This window comes from Dinoponera quadriceps, unplaced genomic scaffold (assembly GCF_001313825.1).
Source record: "Dinoponera quadriceps isolate SergipeBrazil2010 unplaced genomic scaffold, ASM131382v1 scaffold1280, whole genome shotgun sequence".
Taxonomy (NCBI): Eukaryota; Metazoa; Arthropoda; class Insecta; order Hymenoptera; family Formicidae; genus Dinoponera; species Dinoponera quadriceps.
Window position 1 is genome coordinate 407,853 of NW_014555813.1, and position 20,983 is coordinate 428,835.

General features: G+C 47.1%; 1 protein-coding gene across 1 annotated transcript in view; it reads left to right on the forward strand.

The window, feature by feature from the left end:
- LOC106745445 (early growth response protein 1) overlaps window positions 1–17,972 on the forward strand; it is a 140,412-nt gene extending 122,440 nt beyond the window's left edge. Inside the window, exons 2-3 of the mRNA XM_014621051.1 lie at window positions 4,982–5,063; window positions 10,491–17,972. Of these exons, the coding sequence (XP_014476537.1) occupies window positions 4,982–5,063; window positions 10,491–12,080 (1,672 nt within the window). The 3' untranslated portion in view covers window positions 12,081–17,972. The remainder of the gene's footprint in view (window positions 1–4,981; window positions 5,064–10,490) is intronic.
- Window positions 17,973–20,983: the final 3,011 nt, after the last annotated feature.

Below are 20,983 nucleotides of genomic sequence, written 5' to 3' on the forward strand. Positions count from 1 at the left end.
CTACTACCACTGCTCTCCTCTGACCGGCGAATGTTGAGCTTAATTCGATCAGTATTATTAATTAGAATAAATTCGTCATTTGCATCTTCGCGCGTGGCTTGCCTCGGCTCGCTCGACGCGCAATCGATCTTGCTCAACGAGCCCCGTCTGTATCAAAACAAATTAAATATGTATGGCGATTCGCGGCTCAGACCTATTTTCGAAACGCTCTTAGCCGCTCGCCAGGACACGCCGAGGACGACTCCGCGTGACTCCTTTGTCAACTTCGCCTGACTTTTATAACGTTAATTGAAGTTCCCGTCGAGCAAATTGGATCCACGACGGATCCATTAAGGTTTTTTTTATTTTTCAAAAAATTTCGACTCGATGCTTACTATTAAATAAAACGAAATATCGCGTCGAACGAGAGAGAGAGAGAGAGAGAGAGAGCTTCTTTTAACAAAAATTTCTTAACGAGGAATCAATCGTGAATTCATTAAAGAATCCGTCGTTCATTATGATCGCGGTTCTGGGACATCCCGCGTGCACGTGTAAACTTTTTCGCGCCGCCGGCTCTCTGCTTTTCGTCGAGAGCGCTAGGTCGTTAATGATTACCGGCCAGTTTTACGCTAGCCCATACGCGCCGACATACGCATCTCTCTTTCTCTCTCATTCTCATTGCGGCATGATGGTGTGGCGTGCAAGGTGCAAACCGTAAAAAGCCAACGACGCCGGCCGACGAACGACGGCAAAGTCGCGCGAGAGTTTAATTACCGGTACGCCTCTCTCTTTCTCCCTTTCCTCCTCCCTCTCTTTCTCTCTCTCTCTTGGTTCCCGGAGAGGACCTCGGGACCGACTGACTAACGACTCGACGATCTCCACCGCGGAGATCCCTCGGCGGATAACGATAATTTCAGGAGCGTATTTTCAGACTCGTCGTTCGGCTCCTCTCTTCGATCGTCGTTGTCGTCTTCGGCGTCGTCCCCGCGAACGAGTCGGGAGCGAGAAGGAGAGGCCGGAGAGGCTTAAATAATAACGTCTCGCAGGAACGAGTTGGCTCCCGCGGTATCTAGATATATCTAGATGCCTGCGCCTCGGAAAATGAGACGAGGGAGTATCGAGCGTTTACGCGGCTGTAATGGGACGCGCGGATCAGGTAGAGAGGCGCAACGCGCGTCATGGAATGAAATGCGAGCGCCGGGAAAACGACGCGACTGAATAAGAGAAAGAGAGAGAGAGAGGCCGGGGTAATCGGATTATGCGCCCGTTCAAACGAACTTGCTTTAATGTCGACTGAATAGCGTGGCATCGCGATGCGTTACGGTTGACTGAGAGATCGCGGAACGCATCGGGCCGTTTGACGGACTCTCGGCGGAACTGTGACAGACGTATGAAAGAGCCACGGCGGAGTTACGACGCGAAGTGTTATTACGTATCGCGATTTCCAAGATTTTAATATCGTACAAGTTGAACTGCCTGTAGATCAGTTTCGTGAAAATGTATCCTCGGTGTCCAGAGATCAAAGGACCAGGCTTCACTGGAAGAAAAATATAGTTATTTTTGGGGACAATATCTTTCTTTTTATTTTAACCGCAAAAATAGTAGTAGCAACGTAAGGTTATTATTACTGACACTATAATAACTTATTCGAAAAATAGTTTTCTTGATCATCTTGGTAGTTAAGGTAGGAAAAAGGATATCGTTGTCCCCAAAAATGACTAGATTTTTCTCTCAGTGTTTGAAATCGAAGGGGAAATACAATTTTAGATAACAGAACTTGCGGTAATCACACCTTCGTAAAACGCTCTGTTAACCTATTAGGGAATATCAAGCAGAATTATTCCAAATTGTACAAGATCGTTCAAAGTTCACTGAGATGATCGCCAACAATTGTTAACGAAGGAGACACCTGAGAAAACAAGAAAGATCCCGTTAACGACCAATATTCCATTTATAAAGCGTTTTCTTATAGAATACAATCGCTTGATGTAATTTTTTCTCTCTATTTTTATGTTTTCATCTCGACTACCAGTTATAACCGTGTCTTCAATGAAAAACAGTTCTAATAATAATCTGAAATTTCAAGGAAATAAACAGACTAACCTTTTAATTAAAGACGCTTGTGAAATAATTATAAGCCTTTAATGAGTTAAAAAGTTTCGTTGTTAAAAGCTTTTGTAGAGTATACTTAGTCACGAAAAGCTTGCAACACTTTTCTCTGATAAATTTCGGAATATATCCCGTGTCCGATAGAGGAATTTGTTTTTAATTAATTCTCAGGAGATCACATTTTCCTACCGGACGCGAGATGCGTTGCGAAACTCGATCGAAGTATTGCAACCTTTTTTATGACTGACCGCACATACATACACTCCGCAAGTAGAATATCAAGTGATTTATCCCCGGGAATAATTCAACTGTCACGAACGTGACAGTATCCTAAAGCAATCGATCGATCAATCGATCATCCAAATTAACCAAACCATATCGCATTCGCGATCGAATTAGAAGCACGTCGAGAGGTGAAAATAATTCATCGCGAACATCGCATGTTAAGAGGCGCACGCTTATTCGTTTGTCCCATCTGCATGTCGCACCAACATACCGAGAGGTACGTTCGAAATCGACGTCTTATTAAATAATGTCGGACACTCGGACGGCGTCAACAAGCGGAGTAGGAGAGCACGGGGCGTTATTATCAGCGAATTATCCCGACGGCGGAGTGTGATTCAGCGAATTCTAGCCGTCCCCTTATAGAGGCGCCGGCGATCGATTACACGCCAATCGGATCGCGCTAACTAGCTCGTAAGAGTCGAGGACGACGACGCTCTATACCTGCCTATAAGCGCCAAGTCCCGCCTCGTCGCCGTCGGGCCGCGGTCGCGGCAAAAACCGTGCGCCTCCGGATGACATCTTTTCGTGGAAGTTATCTAATGGACGAGGCTCAAGTGACTCTTCGATCCCACGTCGCTCGCAATTTCGCTTTATAAGGCGAAAGGCGTGTCATCTTTAGGTCACGATCGCCTCTCGGAAAAGATGTTCCGCGATCTCTTAAATCTCAGGTCAAAGCGCCGATCGACCTTAACAAAAGGACGGATGTATTCCGAGGAAAAGATTATTACCTGCAAGACGCTCGCACTGTATATGTGCACTATATATAATCGATGGAAGAAAGATCGCAACACTTTTACCTTGATAAACTTGAAAGCGCACCCTCGGAAGATTAGTTTTCCAATAAGAACATTTTTATCTTCCGAGAGGAAAGAATTAAAAAATTGATTTGAGGATATAATTTATTTATTTTACAGAAATAAGATTTGTTTCACAAAAATAAGTTTTATTTCTGTGAAATAAATTTTATATCCCACAGATAAATTTTTGAATACTTTTTTCTCAGTGTGAAATTGACTGAAAAACACAAATTCTTCTATTGGATACGTTGCAAAATTCACTGAGGAAAAAGCGTCACAATCTTTCTGCTATTAACTACATACATACAGATACATAGAAAAAGTGTTAAATTCAAGTAAATAATTACTCCAATACTTCTCGGCAAACTTTCATTTGGATCAAATAATATTTACATAATCCCGGTAAAATATTTTCCAAGCAAATTATTCGAGTAAAAGATTTACTCAATCCAATGAAAAATTTGCTAAGGAATATTGGAATAATTATTTATTTAAATTTAACACTTTTCTACACACACAGATCAGCATCACAGTTTTAACACATAAAGTTTCTGTTCTTCCGCATAATCATCAATTAGAATTCAAACGTTCATCGACTAACGCCGGTTACCGTCGTTTCCTCGTCGAGAAGCGTCGCGAGGATCAGTATTTGACTCACGATTGTGAAAAGACGAAGGAAGTTTCATCACCGCCTCATCTCAAGATCGCTCTTTACGGGCGATCGTCGGCGCTTCAATCGTTCTCCCTCTCCCGACAAGAGAACCGAATGACGGGGAATTTCACAGAAACAAAACGAGTCGTGTCTCTCTTTCTCTTGAAAAGCCCGAATAAAAAGCACTGCCGAGCGCGCGCAATCACGCTACACTTTATATGCGTCGCGTCGCATGCACGCGACACAAAAAAAGAGACGTGTTAGCGTCTTCGTCAGGGAAAAGGCCGGCGCTGCGGATCGCGGAGGAGGGATACGCGCGCGCGGAGGTAAAACGGCGAGAGAAAGACCGGCGTGAGTAGCGTTCTCGTAAAACTTTAAATCAGCTCTAGTTGGCCTGTCAGTTGCGACGCGCGCGGATGCACACGCGCGCACCATCTTGCGACGCACAAATTGCCGCGCGTTTAATTACCGTCCAATATCCAGCGAGGGGTCATTAATCACCCTTCCGATAACCCGTAATTTTCCGCAAACGATAAAATCTGTCGCGCGCCCATCGACTTCTTCGCGTCGCTCAACGACCGTATCGAGACGAGACGAAGAGAGAGGGGGGAAGAAAGACGCGAAGGAGCCGCGGCGGGGAAGAAAAGAAGCAGAGCGAGGAAAGTGGCGGCGTGCTTCTGCAACCCGTTCCGCGGAAAAGTGTGCGTGGCGAACGAGTCCTGGCCTGGCGTGCAGCTCGTGGGCTTGATATACGTTGTCAGTCTCCTAGACGAGTCGGCCGGCGCAGATAGGCCTAATGGTTAACGAGCGCTCGTTCGCCGAGACAGATCGTCGACCTTCGATCGCCGCGCACGCCGCTGCCGTCGATATCCCCGCGATACCCCCCGTTCTTTTTGCGGACCTCGCGAGAAGATACGCTCCACTACCTCGTAGCCTATATAGATACCAGCTTCCCTTCGGTAGCCCGTCTGGTTTTTTGGTAGCAGTTTGCCGGAGTCCTACCGCCACCGCGCGCGGCGAGCCTGTCTGCCCTAAGGCCGCTCTTCCCTTCCGAGGCGCAGGAACGCCGATGGTAGCGATGGACGCGAGTCGCTTCTCTGCACGTTGCTCGACGGGCGAATTATTTCACTTGACAGCGCGCATAGTGACGCATCGGGAGCCGGAAGAGCTTCGCTCGCGCGTTCATTTCTCAAGATATTTTCGAGCGCGAGAATCGTTTAAGCGACAGACGAGATCCTAAGGTGAGACTTTAAGATGCACGCGGAAATTCTGTTCTTTGTTATCACATAATCGGTCAAGTGTAGTTAACGTATGTGTTTGTCAGAAATACGACGAAAAGTCCCGAAGGATATTCCAACGGAAGACTTTTCTTCCTCCTTTTTAACACCGCGTGGAAAATCCGAACGCGCGTTGACCATACCCATTGCTGCGGTGGCGCAGCGGCCAGTATATGGGCAGATCGTGCGGGAGAGAAAGATCAAGCGTTCCACCCACGCCCACGTCTCAACCTGTTCTGTTTCTCCCGCGGTTACAGGTGCCTCCCTGAGGGCATTCCTGCTGGAATTCTTCACCGATGATCCTCACACTGCTCTCTCTCTCTTTTTCTCTCCCGCAAATTCATATCCTCGAATCATCGCGCGCGCGCACGCGTCTTTCGATCGTGCAACTTCGGAACGATAACTCGCGTGCGTGTCACCAACCGCAATTCGTCTCTCCTAAAGAGAAACGATTCGCATAAACCAGAGCCTTCTTTGACGCTTCAGACTTCTCGAGTTTTCGACGATCCTGCAGTCGAGTCGTTAGAATCTCGGGTTTCAGAATCTTATATTCGAGTTGCCCCTCGGGATCCTCCATTACTATTGCCGGCGCAATTACCGGATTATTGCCATGCGACTGAGGCGGTAGCGGGACCTCTTACACCTGATGCTTCACTTGAATAACTCGCGCTAAAAGTATAAAAGACGAGCAAGGAGATAAAGGCGGTAACGATCGGACCGCCGGAGTCTTATCGAATTGAGCGCGCGGCATCTCGGCGGGAATATCGCGGCAGGATCGGTGGGAACGGGGCAGAGGAAACGAAAAAGTCCGGAGGTAGCGAATGAGTACGCCCACACCGTCCTCTTCGGGGACCTGTTCTCGGCATTTACGTTCTGACATCTTTTCACTCCGTTTACGAGTCCCCTTTACGTTTTACGACCGATCATCGAGGCCCTTTCTCTCCGCGATTGGCGGCGGCCGAGGGTAGGGCGAACGGCGCCGCGGAGAATAAAAGGATAGCCACTGTGGCGAGGAAGAAAGGGCACGCCGAGAGGACCGCCAAATAAGAGCGAGCTCGACATCCGCCGCGCGGCTCTTCTTTCCGATCGAAACGATGTTTCGCCGGACGAACGGCTCTCTCTCTCTATGTTTTTTATTATCTTTATTTTCGTTTATCGCTGGATCTCTGCGAACAAACTCATCTTGCAACATTCGAATCAGATTTCAAAAAATTTATGTAAATAATAGCTTTCGCTGCAACGCTTTTGAAGGACTACGTCCTAGAGCGACGATGAAAGCGTTTATTTATCTATCTAATTCTTCCTCCGACGACGCGATTTCGCAATCGAGCGAGCGAGTGCAAGTGTATCCGCGCTGTATAAATAGGACATCGTAAACACAATTTTTATTAAGGAGACATCCAGCCAAACACTCGAAGAATAAGCGCTCGTAACAGACGTAAACGCTTCTTTTTTCGTTTCGATTTGCGCGTGTCGTCCGCAAAAGTGTCATATCGCCGATAAAAAGAATCAATGGCCGATGCGTTAATATTCATCCCGCTCCTCAAGTGAACAGGCGCAAGCAGACTTTCGAGCGCATAAAGCAGTTTTTTGCGCGAAGGCGCGACAGCGACGACGACGAGTCCTTATTCTAGAATCCCGAGAATGCCCCGTGGTGCAAAGTTGAAGGACGCACGTGGACTGGAATCAATCGCAGATTCAGTCGCACTAAGCAAGTCACGTGGGCTCCGTGAATCGTTTAAACGTCGCGGAGTCGCTGCTGCTGCTGGAAATTCGCGTGTCAGACTTATCACCGAGTTTTTATCATTGAGCTATTTATGTTTTGCGTTAATCTCCCGTTTTCCTGTTTAAGGTATCGTAACGTAAAATCCGTATTTCTCAGTGCTGAATTGGTACCTCGCCAGTATATATGTTTTCTACGTAGATAGTAGTAGTAATAGCGGGGCCGCACCGAAGATCGGTCTCGAAACGGCGAATGCCCGTCGCGAACGCGTCGGTATGCGCTCCCCGTAGCCGCTGGAAAACCGTTGGACGACGGCTCGTCTTCGGCCGTCTGCGACGTCCCACGTTTTTCTAGGAAGCCGAGTAGAATCTCTATTCTACGACCGTGACGAGCTATTGAGACCGAGGGCGGACCCGCAACCGAGATTACACGCGCGCGTGGCGCCGAGACACCATCGTCATCGTCGTATCGAGAGACGCAGAATGCGCCGATTTGGTGAGGAAACCGTGCCTCGACTCGCACGTTCGTGCACGCGAAAGAGGAAGGTCCTGACTACGACTTTAAACTCCCTCGTTTATTTAACGTGCACACCTTTGGGAAATTTTAATCGGCTAATTATCCCGGTTATTTTAAAGGAATGAATCGTAGTGGCTAGCGCGAAGAAGCAGACATTCAATGCCACGATGACCTGAATTATGGTAATGCAATAATATAAATATGGATATGTATGTATGGATGCAGGAGAGAAAATTGTATATAATTAATAATAAAGAATAATTTATATACTCTACTAATTCTACTTCGTATATATATGTAGTATGTTATTAAACTGTTAGATAAATTTATGAGCGAATTTGCATTTACCGACGATCTTTTACCATTTGAGGAGACAATTAAGAAACAATCCCCTGAAGATTTTCAAGGTATTGTTGTGTTATAAGCGTGTCAGAATTCGCACTGGAGGCTTTTGCTAACGAGGATCCCGCCGAATCCTGAACATTGAGCAGTGTGTAATTAATTGTGCCCGATGTGTGCGAGATTACAGGAGGACCGTCTCGTCGTGGATAATTAATTGCGGCTCGCTCGATCCTTAGGATTTCGCCGGTTCGTGAGAGAGCCGTGGATAAGGACGACCGATGAATGGAGCCTCCCGAGATAAGTTCCAAACGTTGCTCGACACGGTGGACACGCAACGGAAATTCGCCCACGCCGAAAAAGGAGGCCCGAGTTTAAACGCCAGTCATCGCGACTGTACGCCCGTTGATTCATGCGCTCGTGCTCGCGCTCGTGCGATTTAAATTTCAAATATTCAGCGGGATACACCTCTCGAGTTACACCGCGCGCGGTCTTATGACAAAGTGCCGTTGTCACGTCGGACAAGACGGGCGGTGTGGGGGGTCCGGCGGCGAATTAAAATAAATAATAAGAGATCCCGCGCGCGACCGCTCGCTCGTTCTCGCCCACCGTTTCGTGGGAACTGGCACGGCTGAAAATTCGACTTTCGTTTCGACGACGACGACGACGATGACGTCGTTTATCAGCGCGTCATTATTCACCTGTCACTCCGTTATCGCGAATCCCGACAACTCGTGGACGGCTTCGCGGCGTTCACGATTGATCTTGGCTCTCCGAAAAGCTCTCTCGTCGGCGCTTTGGACACCCGAATTAATTCATCGGCCTTCTCAGCCGCCGTCTCTGATAAATTTCCCCGCGACTGACGATCGCGTCGTCGTCATTAAGCCCGGACGTCGCCTATATTTACAAAGTGGGCGAGGTTCCTTTCATCTGGGATATCGAAAGAAAGTTCCGTTAGTCGCAGAACGGCCGAAACACGACCATGCCGTCCTCGCCGATAATCAGCTCGCCATCGAGCGAGCGCGATCTTGTCGAGAGAGGGAAGAGACTCTCTCTCTCTCTCGGCTCTTAATGGCGGCTGCGGTGCTAATGACAAATGGACGGCCGATACTGTCGTGGCGTAAAAACGCGACGAATATTCTAATCGCGTCTCGTTACGACAACTCGCTGCTTTTTCATCGTTTCCCTCGACCTCCAGGAGACCCCCGTTACTCCAAGATCGCCGCTCGTTCCGAGAGACGAGTCTCGGTCCGCGGTATACACCTGCCGGCTAGCTGGTTGCGCGCGCCGCCAATACCTGTTTTCCCTCTCTCTCTCTCTCATCGGGGCCGGTAAGACGGCGAGATTTTTACGCGAACGATCGCCCGGACTGACGTTTAATCGCTTTCAACGCGATTCGAACGTTCCGACAGTGTAGCCGCGCTCCGTAATAAATCTTCGCTGGTTCTTCTTTTTTCCTTTTTTCTTTCTTTTTAACTTTGACGTTGCTCGTTAACCTGTTCGCTTTTGTCGTGCACCATAATCCTTGATAACCTGGGCACATAAATATCGCACAATACCGCTGTTTCGCGATATTCTGTTTCTCTTGCAAGATGTGTATGTTAACTTTCTACGTTGCATTCTCTTTTGAAAATTATTTTCTTATATCTTAGAATACACACGTGCCCAGTTCTATTTTAGTACCGCCACTGTTTTGCACAGTTTTATCTTTATCTTTCCTTCTCAATCTCTCGCAATCATACTGAACTCACGATAGCGTTGATAAGTGTTTTTACTACAGAATTACGTTTTATTTGTTCTTGCTGTAGATGATAATAATTTGCATCGATGATTATATATTAAACTTGATATTATATTAAAAGCTGACTTTGAATGCGAATTCCACTCGGTCGCGATACTATCGCGAAGCCAAGCTGCGACTGCGGCTAATGTCATTGTAAATAACGTCGTGTATCATTACGAAAACGCCGTCTATTAACACCTCACCTCGCCCACGTCAATTACTGTCATTAGCAGTCCGGCGTTGTTAACAACAACGTTATGTCAGCGAAATATCATCTAAATCGACGGCTCTCTTTCTCTCTCTCTCTCTTCCGCCGGCAGCCTGTAATCGGGCGTGATTTTTCGCGGAAAATTAACGATCGTTCGAAATGTCATGTATCTCGCGAAATTCGGAGATACTCAAGTTGAATAGTGAGTTTTCCATTTATTTATATAGCGCGGAGTTTCATAGGAAACGAATGCGCGATGTATCTTAGTAGAAATTGAATCTAGCGACGAAATAATAAATTTGCGTCTAACGTCGCTACTGACCAATAATATACGTTTACTTCTCCTAGTAGTTAAACAATACCTAGATGAATAATTGAACCCATGGCTAAACGAAAGAAGCTATAATTACGAAATAGAAAAATCGTAAGTACTTGTCAACCAGTAATGCAACGCTGCTTTTTGCAAATTTTTATGGAATAACGCACATCGTCAACTTTAATCTGCTACCTCATTTTTAAATACTAGTAGCGGGATTACATATTTCAGAATAGACAGCATCATCATACGGCTAGTCAACAGCCAGATCACAAAAGCGACTTTACATTTTAACGAATAATCGGACGATAACGAATTAGTAAAGAGTAACTAAAACGTTTAATCCAGGCTGTACTAGTAATCAATGAACTTACTAGTAAGTAACGTTAATAATTCATTATTGTCCGATTAAAACGTTTCCGATCGATGTATTTCTACCGGAGTATACTGAAACTCATCGGCGCGTGCAGCCGAATAACCGCAGTGTCGTCGTTGCTCTGTTTCAGGACGAAGTGGGAGGTAGCACGGTGGTAGTCGAGGGTGTCGTAGGTGGCATAAGGGGCCCAGGCGGCGGGTGCCGCGCATCCTCGATGACGATGGCCGAGAGCGCCGTGGAGGACGCCGCAGCCGCGCCCCCGGGTCCGGCCAAGCCGCCACCGCCGTCCTGTACGAACAACAACACCCTCGCGGCGACGGCCAACCGCAACCACCGGAACCCGCGCAAGAAGCGGAGGCGGCTCGAGCAGGTGGTGGACACGCTGCAGGCCCACCGGAGCTCACCGTCCGAAGGCGAGGTGCTCAAGTTCGAAGGCAGCGCACCCGCGTCCGAGGAGGAGGACGTCTTCGGCTCGCCCAGGTCGTCGTCCTCGCGGTCGGCCGCGGATACCACTTCCATGATGATCGGCCAGTTGTCCCTGAGGCTGAAGGACGCGGAGTCGGTCACGTCGACGGAGGAGGATCCGGTGAACGAGAGCGGCTCGCAACACCACCACCACCACCGATCGTACCGTTACTCGTACCACCATCACCACCACCGACACCCGCGTTACTCGCCCTACCAAAACAACCACCGGTTGTCGGCGCCGAAGTATCCCGACTGCGTGTGCGCCCAGTGCTCGTCGCAGTCCCTCACGTCGATGATGCTGCCGTCGGCCACGTCGCTGCAGACGCCGATGTCGCGACCCGGTTTCTCGTCCTACGGCATATGCGGCGCCTACAGCAGCATATTCGAGCAGTACATGAACAGCAAGTACCTGTCGTCGGGCGACACCTTCCGCGGCCGCAGTCACTCCGACTCGGACCTCGTGCCCAGGTGGGGGGACGAGAGGGTGCCCGCCTCGTCCACCTCGTCCGTCGTCGGACGCAGCGGCTCCCTCGAGAGCGACGGCACCAGCCCGCAGGAGTCGCCGTTGGACCTCTCCATGAAGAACCTGATGCAGTCGGCGGCCGCGGCCTCCGCTAGGTCGCCGGCGCTCCAGCTCTTGCCGCCCGGCATCGTGACGCGAGGCTCGGTCAGCGTGCCGGTGGTCAGGGGCGACGTCGCCTCGCCGACCACCAAGGAGACCGTCGCGGTGCGGTACAACCTGGAGGTGTTGCCGGTCGTCGAGGAGATGGCTCCGGGCGCGGACGTGGCTTACGTGTGCCCCGAGTGCGGACAGATGTTCAGTCTTCACGATCGCCTGGCGAAACACATGGCGTCCAGGCATCGCAGGCAAGGCCTTCACGACGCGTCCGCCAAGGCGTACCTCTGCGACGTCTGTCAGAGGAGCTTCGCCCGGTCGGACATGCTCACGAGGCACATGAGACTCCACACGGGTGTCAAGCCGTATACCTGCCGGGTCTGCCGGCAGGTGTTCAGCAGATCCGACCACCTCAGCACTCATCAGCGAACCCACACCGGCGAGAAACCGTACAAATGCCCGCAATGCGCCTACGCAGCCTGTCGCAGGGACATGATCACCAGGCATCTCAAGACTCACAATAGGTGCGCCGAGGGGCCCACTCCGAAGACCGAGCCCGGTCTGCTCGCCGGCGAGGAGTGCCCCGCCTTTGGCCAGAGCATGGCCGCGCCCTCGGCGGTCATCAAGGCCGAATGACGACGGCCGGCCGGATGACCCTGGCTCTACTTCAACTCGAGATCCCAGCGAGGACGTCGCGGTAAGGTCGATCGGCCTCGATCGAGCCATCGCGGTAACGCTGCGAGGGAACGAACCGGACGTTAGGAATTCGCTTCGCGTGGGACGGATCGGCGGACGGGGATTTCTCTCGCTGTCGAAATTCGTGGGATCCCTGGGGTAGTTAGTGGTGACTCCGAAACTCGGGAATATCGAGGGACGATGCGCGTAAGAATACGCGAATCCAGTTTCGCTCTTTCGCTGCGACGCGAACGCATGTGTTTTGCTGTCTTCCTTCTGAACAATTACACGTGTTCACTGAGCGTCGTCAACGTGTTTGGATATCTGTGCCTCACGATTGTCGATTATTGCCGTTGACGAGAAAATGACAATGTTACAAATATTTTCTTGCTTTACACGTGGAAAATTTATATTTTACGTTGTATACATATTTCCGAGTAGCTATTTCTGAATGCAAATATCTCGGAATAATATTTGAAACATCCTTGTCCTTCCTCGATTAATCGACAACCGTGATAGACGAATTATTCCTGACGTGATACACACGATTTCTAAACATTTCTGAAAGTCATCGGACTGACGCTTGGTGCGCACGTGTGTAAAATGATTGATATTCTGTTGCTTATGACGTGTTCCAACATCAAAACACCTAGTCGAACTAAGAGACTTCGATCTCAAAGCGGAACTCTTGCGTTTCGCGCTTTCGATTATCTCTCACATCCGTCAATTTGTTTTCCGTTCTCGCCAGCGAAAAAGTGAAATTTGCGATGTCGCATTCTTCGTGAAAAACGTGCGGACGCAAATGGAAAAAGTTGAACTCCCGTAAGTATTATATCGTATTATTTATGAAAAGAAAGAAGAAGAAAAAATAGAAACAATTGATTTCTCGTCCGACAATCCTCCAGATCTCCTAGGGATTATCTCTTCGTTATCGCCGACAAACAGCGAGCAGCGTTGAACAGTATTATTGTACTCCTTTGAGCCCCGTCACCGCTTGATTCCGCTTCCGCGACTCGCGTACTCTTATCAGCCGAGATTCGCAAACGAATTTATCATGACATTCGTATGTATCACGACCGGAGCGGTCGGTCGTAGAACGGTCCGGCAACAGCGTCGTTCTTCAAAAATACGCTCCGTCGTGACGTCCGACGAATATCGATTTCGACAAAAATCGAAAATTCAAATCATCAATTAACCGGCGAGTTTTCTCGCTGCCGTTCTATACTCTTTTCGCTCTCACTTGAACTTCTTTCCTTTCTCGTCGCTACTGGTTTACGCCTTGATACGTAGTAATGACGTATAGCACCGTCGACGGCTGTTCTCGGACATTCCACGACCGTTGTTGTTGCAAAAAGTATATACATATCGCCAGCTGGCTTCTCTTATCTTCCGTTCTCTCGTTCACGATGCATAAAGTTAAGGCACACAAGGCGAAAAAGTAAAGCATTCCGGCCGCGCGAAGGATACGTGGAAGCGGTGCTTACGGCTCGGCGCCGGAGCCGAATCGTGCTTTACCGCGCTCGCTACGACCTGTCCAGCGAACCTGTGTACATAATCGATCGTATCGCGCGTTATCTCCTCCCCGGGACTTCCCTTCGACGTTAACCGCGGAGAGAGAGAGAGCACCGGAACGTTGGCGACGCGAACACACGTGCCAAAACTTCGGACACGCGGTCTTCACGCGCGTGTTCACCCTCCGCCCCTTACCCTCCGGCGTCATCCGGCGAAATAATCCTAAATTCGCACATTGGGACCTCTCTGCTAGTGAACGCGGAGTATCCGTCGTGGATTTCTCCTCGTCTCTTCGCTGCTTTCCGCGCGGTTCGGAGGAACGCGCGCGTTCGATTCATCAAGCTCGCGGTTCTAATAGGATGTAAATAATAATCGGCGACACGTTTAAACGTTCTTATTTTACATATTTAAATACGCGTATATTTTGTATGTCGCGTGTATTTCGATCGAGTGTGTTTTGCATATACTTAATATGCGCGTGTTCCGCTAATAATGTTAAAACGAGAATAAAAGATCGTATTAACTTACGCGCGCCGAAGACACTGCGAGAGAGAGAGAGGGAGAGAGAAAGATCGCGCAAACGGGCCCCGTAGATCCCGGTGTGCGGTTTGCACGGTGTTGTGACTCTCAGAGAGAACAAATATCCTCCGTCAGTCGAGCCCAATTCGCGTTACGGAGAAACATTATTGGCGACGTGCGCGAATGTGATATAGCGACTTCGCCCTGGTGAAACACGGCGGCAGGCGAGACATTGATTATTCAGGACCAAGTGGAGCGACGCGAGGGATCGCTCCTCTCGTCGAGCTTATTTACCGCCAATAGTTTTCTCAACGTGTCCATATCAGTAAGTAGCGAGTCGCCATTGGTAGCCTCGTCGATTCGCCCGAAACCTCTGCTCAAGTTGTTGTTACTTGAAAGTAAAAAAAAAAAAGAAAGAATTGTTGAGACGACTCTTTCCCTGAAGAGGAGAGTCGAAAGAACCTTCGCGAAGCGGCGATGTATTAATAGTTTTGTAAATGTGATCGCTCTCGGTCATCCCGTCGCGGCTTCCCCGTCAGTACGGAATCGGGAAAGTCGACCGATCGCGACGATGAACGGACGGAGGGTGATAAACGGAAAATAAGAAAGAGGAAACATAACCGTACCTGCAGTGAAAGAGAGAGAGAGAGAGAGAGAGAGAGGGAGAGAAAGAAAAAAAAAAAAAGAAGGTAACTCGACGTTAAAGCATAATAAAGCGTATAGAGGTAACGTTAATTAGTGAGTAACATTATTGATACTATTATTGCGTTTTCTATTATTGTAACTATTATGATTGTAATTATTCGCGCCGCACGCCGTAGGGGAGAGAAGATAAAATGATATTTTTTTATACACACACGCGCACTCATAGAGAGCAACTTTATAAAAGGCATCGATCGATTCGCCAAGCTCGATTGAAAAAATTGCGACGTCTCGCCCCCGAAATTGATGCTAATTAATCGGTGCCGATTCGTTATCGAGAAACGAATGTCGAAGTGACGACTCGGTGTCGCTCTCACTCACGGGAGAGTGTCTCGGGAGAGACACCGCGATCGCGCGAGCGATACGATATCTTTGGGTCCTTCAGCGTTTTCCTGTGGGAAACGAGTAGAGTAAGCGAGCGGCGGCGGCCGTTGCGGCGCGATTAATCGGAACTGGTTGTGGTGCTTAAGCGAAGAAGGGCGAATTCGACGGGTATCTTTGCGCTGTGAATCGACGAAGACAATCCTTAAAGTATACTCCGTTCGTGATCTCCGCGCGGATAAAGTCGTCGGGCCGAGCGAACGAACGAACGAACGGCGAATCCGAGCACACGCTAAACGTCGCTCTAGCGTCGCCGAGCACGCGAAATGTACGTTGCGACGCGTTAATGGCATAATTTACCAATGCTCCCTGCGCTATCCCCGTCGTGAGTGTCGGTGGCAGAAGAAGGAGGTAAATAAGGGCTGGCTGAAGATTCGAGAGATGATAAGACCGCCGATGGTAAATAACGATAAGCATCGGGAATTGGTGGAGCACGGCTCGGCGTAGGGAGAGCGTGTTGTAGCTGAAAGGTGCTCGCGTCACGACGCAACCGTACTCTCCTCTTGTTTTGTAATATTTATATTAGTACAAATAATGGGAAATATATATTCTCTGTCTTTCTTTCTCTCTCTCTCTCTCTTACTTCCCTTCTATCTGTTTCTCCGTCTCATCGAGTCGACGGCACGTTATCGTCGCGCCACCAAGTTCCCGTTCGCTCGGCCCCGGCGAACAAGTTCGTCTCGTTTCGGAAACGTCAATTCCACGATAGTTTTACGATAGTCATATGGTGACTCGCTGAACAGCACGCGCCGACATGGTACTCGAGCTTATTCAGCCTCGACCGTTTCGTCCTTAATTCTCCTTACCCTATACTCGCATATGTACTGGTTCCCGCCCACCCCTCCCTCCCTCCCATGAGATGTCTCCTATTGCTCCTCGCCCGGAAAAAGAAGGTCGCGACGAGTTATCAGCGCGCTGACATCCTCGCGACCTGCGCAACATGCGCGCACATAGGTATGTATATCTGTATTTTTGTATATCGAGGTTTTTTCTAATTACCTACCGATTATAAGCGTTTCCAGAGGAATGGGACGAGTAAGTAGCTATTAAGGAGAAAGTATTGTCGCTCTCTGCTTGCCATTTCACTTGCCCCCTCGATCGAACGGTTGCTTCGAAAGCGGTATGTCGATACGGTGCGACGCACGAGGGAGGATCGTCGAATCAGAGAGAGAACATCGTTTCGTCCTGCACTCGGTCGTGATCGTGGATGTAGATCATGATCGACGCGTGGCAACGCGATTGGCTGTCGTGCTACGAGCATCTTTCGGTGATTTTTTACTAATCGCTCGATGCCCCCGTGAAGAACAAATTAGTGGGATATTTAATAATCGTAATTAGCGCAGAGGTCGCGGATATATGTACCTGAAATCTCTCGCACAGATCACAATTCAATATTTTAGATGGAGATTTTTTTCGCTCTCGCGACGCACGTGTCGTAGATTTATAAATTATCTTATTCATTCGTCGTACGCTTTGAGGAAGCTGAAAAATTGTTCGCTCGCGTCCAAAAGCGTTGCTTTATCGTCAATTTATTCTTCGTTAATTTTTCAATAGTCGTTGCTGATTTTTTTTTTTTTGAATGCAAGGGAAAAGTAATAATTCCAAGGCATGCAATTAATACTCATAGGTTAATAATATGAATTCATTTATTTGTTTAGAATGGAAATTGAATCGCTCAACTATACGCATATTCCAGGCTCGCGGGCGGAAAGTATCGAGTCGTGTATTTGAGTCGTGCTATTAATTCAAGTGCCATGCAGCGTTCGACGCGTCGATCATCTCGCGGACGCGTCCCTTTTTTGTTCTCTTTTTTATTTTATTTTTTTGCGTGGTTACAAGAGCGAGAGTATCGGGACCTCTGACTTGGCGTTATCCCTCGCACCGGATTCAGCCTTAAACTGACAGAATCTCTTGCGTAATAAGTCCGTAGTAACTTAAGGTAAGGAAAAGATGTGGGGAAAGAACGAAGACGTTCGATGTGTCTTCGGGCAGTTAAGCGATCGCCGTGCCAGACAACCTGTTCTTGTAATTATTAACAAGTAGCCATTTGTACGACTATTATTATTTCTATTATTATTATTATTAATATTATTAATTATTTTATTATATTATTATTAATAATATTATTATTATCTCTCTAGAGTTACGTTGTTAAGTAATTAATCATGTTTAATGCTTCTATTATTTATTTTGTTATCCCGTTCATGAGTCAAGCTTTCTACTTTCTCCTCGTCCGTTCTTTCCTCCCTTCCTCCCCCCGTTCTGTCCAACTCTCCGCCTTATCCATTCATCCTAGCTGTTCCATCCCGGAACCGGGAGAGAGAGAGAAAGAAAGAGAGAGGGAGGAGGTAATTTTACACGTAGATCGAATGCATTCACGGATAGAGCTCGCCGTAACGCGATGCTCGCGATGTCCGCACATCATTTGCGCATCTTTGACTCGAACGAAACCGAGAACAACTACTTCGAATCTCAAGCTCATCTCTCCTTCCTCCGTCCTACATGGCACAGAAAAAGCTTGTCTCCGAAGAGATTTTGATCTCGCGACTCCCGAACGAAAGCATCTTTTGTAACGATAAATAAAACACGAGAGAATTTGTGTAAATTATTGATGGTGGTGATAATGATGGTCACGATGATAATGATGATGATAATGATGATTGTGTACGTTAATTTATAAATTATGTTGTGTTTACGATTCGTGCCAGAATGGAAAAAATATAATTTTTCAACGAATCACTTCTGTATTTTGTCATTTTTTATCCCTGGAATTCCCGTTATATTTTGTTATCTATTCAGATTTCCTTTTTTCCCCCTTATTTTCTAATGCGATTTGTCTTTGAGTAAAAACTATCGGGGGTAACTGTGACGTAGGACTTGTATCGATTGAAGAATATTTCAGCGATCAATAGTACAATTAAAGAAGACTTTTGAATTGCTTTATACTTGTTGCCCGAGAACTTCGATTACTCTGTTAAAATCGCGTACAATTTTCACGTTAATTATATCGGAAAGTACGTGGTGCCTTGCAACGTCGAGAGAGTTCGTGTATCTGAGATAAATAGGTGGTAAATTAGCACGAAGATGCGAACGTATCATTTTAAGGCTGAAACACAGAGATAGTTAACGTAGGAGCGGGATCCGAGCGAATTATTTTTTCAAGCGCGATGTGATTTTCGGGTGAAACTTAGAACTTTCCGATCGATACGTAATTAAGAGGAAACCGTAATCTATCTATCTGTACACACCAACAGTTAGTGTTGTGCGAGACAATCGTGATAATTATCTGAACGAAGATACTCAGTATCGAGTATAATGAGTATAAATGTAGTCAAACCGTCGAGCGCTATTGCTACTCCGTTTATCTCATGCAGGACAACATGTAAAAAGCGTTTACCTACTTAGCAACCGCTATTCCCGTCGATATCGCTGAAGGAAAAACTGATCAAAGAAATTCTCGGATAATACTCGATTGTGTTTATTTAACATAAAATGCACAACACTCGTGATTCTGAATACGATATTGTAAATATTCCGAGGCCTTTAATAACAAGGGCGTATGGATTTCTTTTCTCACCGTGTCATCTTTGTATCCTTTTCTACAAATTTATAATCCACGTGTCTGTACATCGAAATGAGAACAAGAATCTGTATGTTGCTGCACATTTACGATGGAAATATATATATACACGTTACTTGTTTCTTACTAAAAAAACCTCTACGTTTCTTTGACGTGCGGTCGTTTCGATCCTTTCGTGACGGAACTTCACTGCTCTTAAATCCCCATCAGAAAGCGATAACTATAAAACCAGGTTGTTTCCCGTATATTTTAAGCACGATAGAATCGTTAAATTATTTAATGAATCGTTACTGGAATAGTATTATGGACGACGCGTGTTATGCATGTTTGCATTTTCGACGGATTCGATTTATTGACAGGCAGAGATCACCAAGAAGCTTCGATGATACAGGCTGATTATATACGAAGCGCTCGAACGAGCATGAAAAAGGAAATAGATCGGAAACAACATTGATAACCCGACTCGACCCAAGTGTTTCATAAATTCGCAAATAGTTGATACTTCTTCCGCATCAATAAACACCGACGCAATGAAACGACAGGTCAATGTCGTATATTTTCTCATACTTGAGATTTCCATTGCGATCCATTCATATTTATCGAAGCCGCGTTTGCGCGACTATTCACCGAATTCGCTCGCGTTATACGATTTAACTCTCTATAACATGTGATGCAACTTTTTGAAATTACATATCAATATATACACATTTTTTAAGCCAGGTCTTATTTATTTATCAATGTGTGTCATGTGTGTTTAACTCAAACTTAGAATGGATTCTTAACGCATATGAATCAATTTTGTTGAATTACTCCAATTCGAGTGACTCGTTCTACTTTCCGAATTTCACCAGAACAAAAGGTAGAGAGTATATCATAGCAATCGCTCTGTGGACTTTGTAATTAATGTACGATGATATGAATTGTCGCGTAATGGATGCATCACGCGAAGAAACTCGACACAAGCGATCGAGTCGGGAATCGCGTTAAAGCCTTATCGGGGAAACGTACATTTCGATATCCGGCTGGATGTTTACGTCGCGCGCGAATGGAATTTCGGCTGCACACCTCATTATTATACAGCGCATTATACGCTCGCACGGACGCACATCGCGAGTCGTATCCTTTCCAGCGCGATCAATATCCCGGATAAGCGGTAATGGAATAATTGACGTTTCGTGTAAGGGATATTCCGAGTGAATCGAGTTACCTTTGCGGTATCTTCATAACAATATCAGCTGGGGCGGTTTTTTGACCGAACACGCCGTAATGGTCTTCGGTCGCGACGGCAATGCGAAAAAGCTTCATAATTAGATTAATTAAGCCGCTATCGGGTTCTTGAATGGTCGGGCGACCGCGCCAGAATTCCGAGCGTTCTTCTCTATTCGAACGCGAGTATCCGCCGAAATAACTCGGTCCATTTGCCGCGCGCCCTCCAAAACTAATTAATACAGGATACTACCGAGGGCTTAACGGCCCGATGTTTTTATACGGTGTTGTTACCTGCGTTTCGCTTCTACCTCGCGCACGTTGCGTTGGTCGGATTATTTCTGCAGTATTGTTCCCGCGAATTGTACATACGATATCGAGATTTTATTAATTAAATCTCTCGAGTTGAGTGGTGCAATTTTTTAAACTATGAAGTGTGTTTCCTCTAAAATTTGAAATACAGTAGTGCACGTCGAGGAAAGGTGGAGTACAATTTTTTCTCACGCTCTATTTTAAACGGTACGGAAAGCTTAAGCAATTAATAATTCTTATATTTATCCGCTTTCATTTCATTCTTGGGCGTCACACGAGGGTAATTATCGCCGTCCCGCTATCTTTGCGCGAGAACGTGATGATGCTATGATACTCTGAAGAAGTACCGCACAGCCTTGAAAAAGTGTCGAGGAGGCAAATCGTGCTTCTCTCGCCCATTCTACTTCGTTATAGCTCCACTTCGCATGCACGTCGGACAGCGAGCGGTCTTATTTTTCGTTCCGTTTATCATACGCGTTGGATTGAGTAGCACACACATTCGATATACCGTCTTCGGTTTTATTTATAAAAACATATTTAAACATTTAAGACGCAGGAGATATTTTTTATTTTTGTACCGAGTTTCTTCAAAGAAGTCGAGGCAACGTCTACTCGACCTTTGGACTGGCCTTCGTGGCGAGTTCGGAGCGAA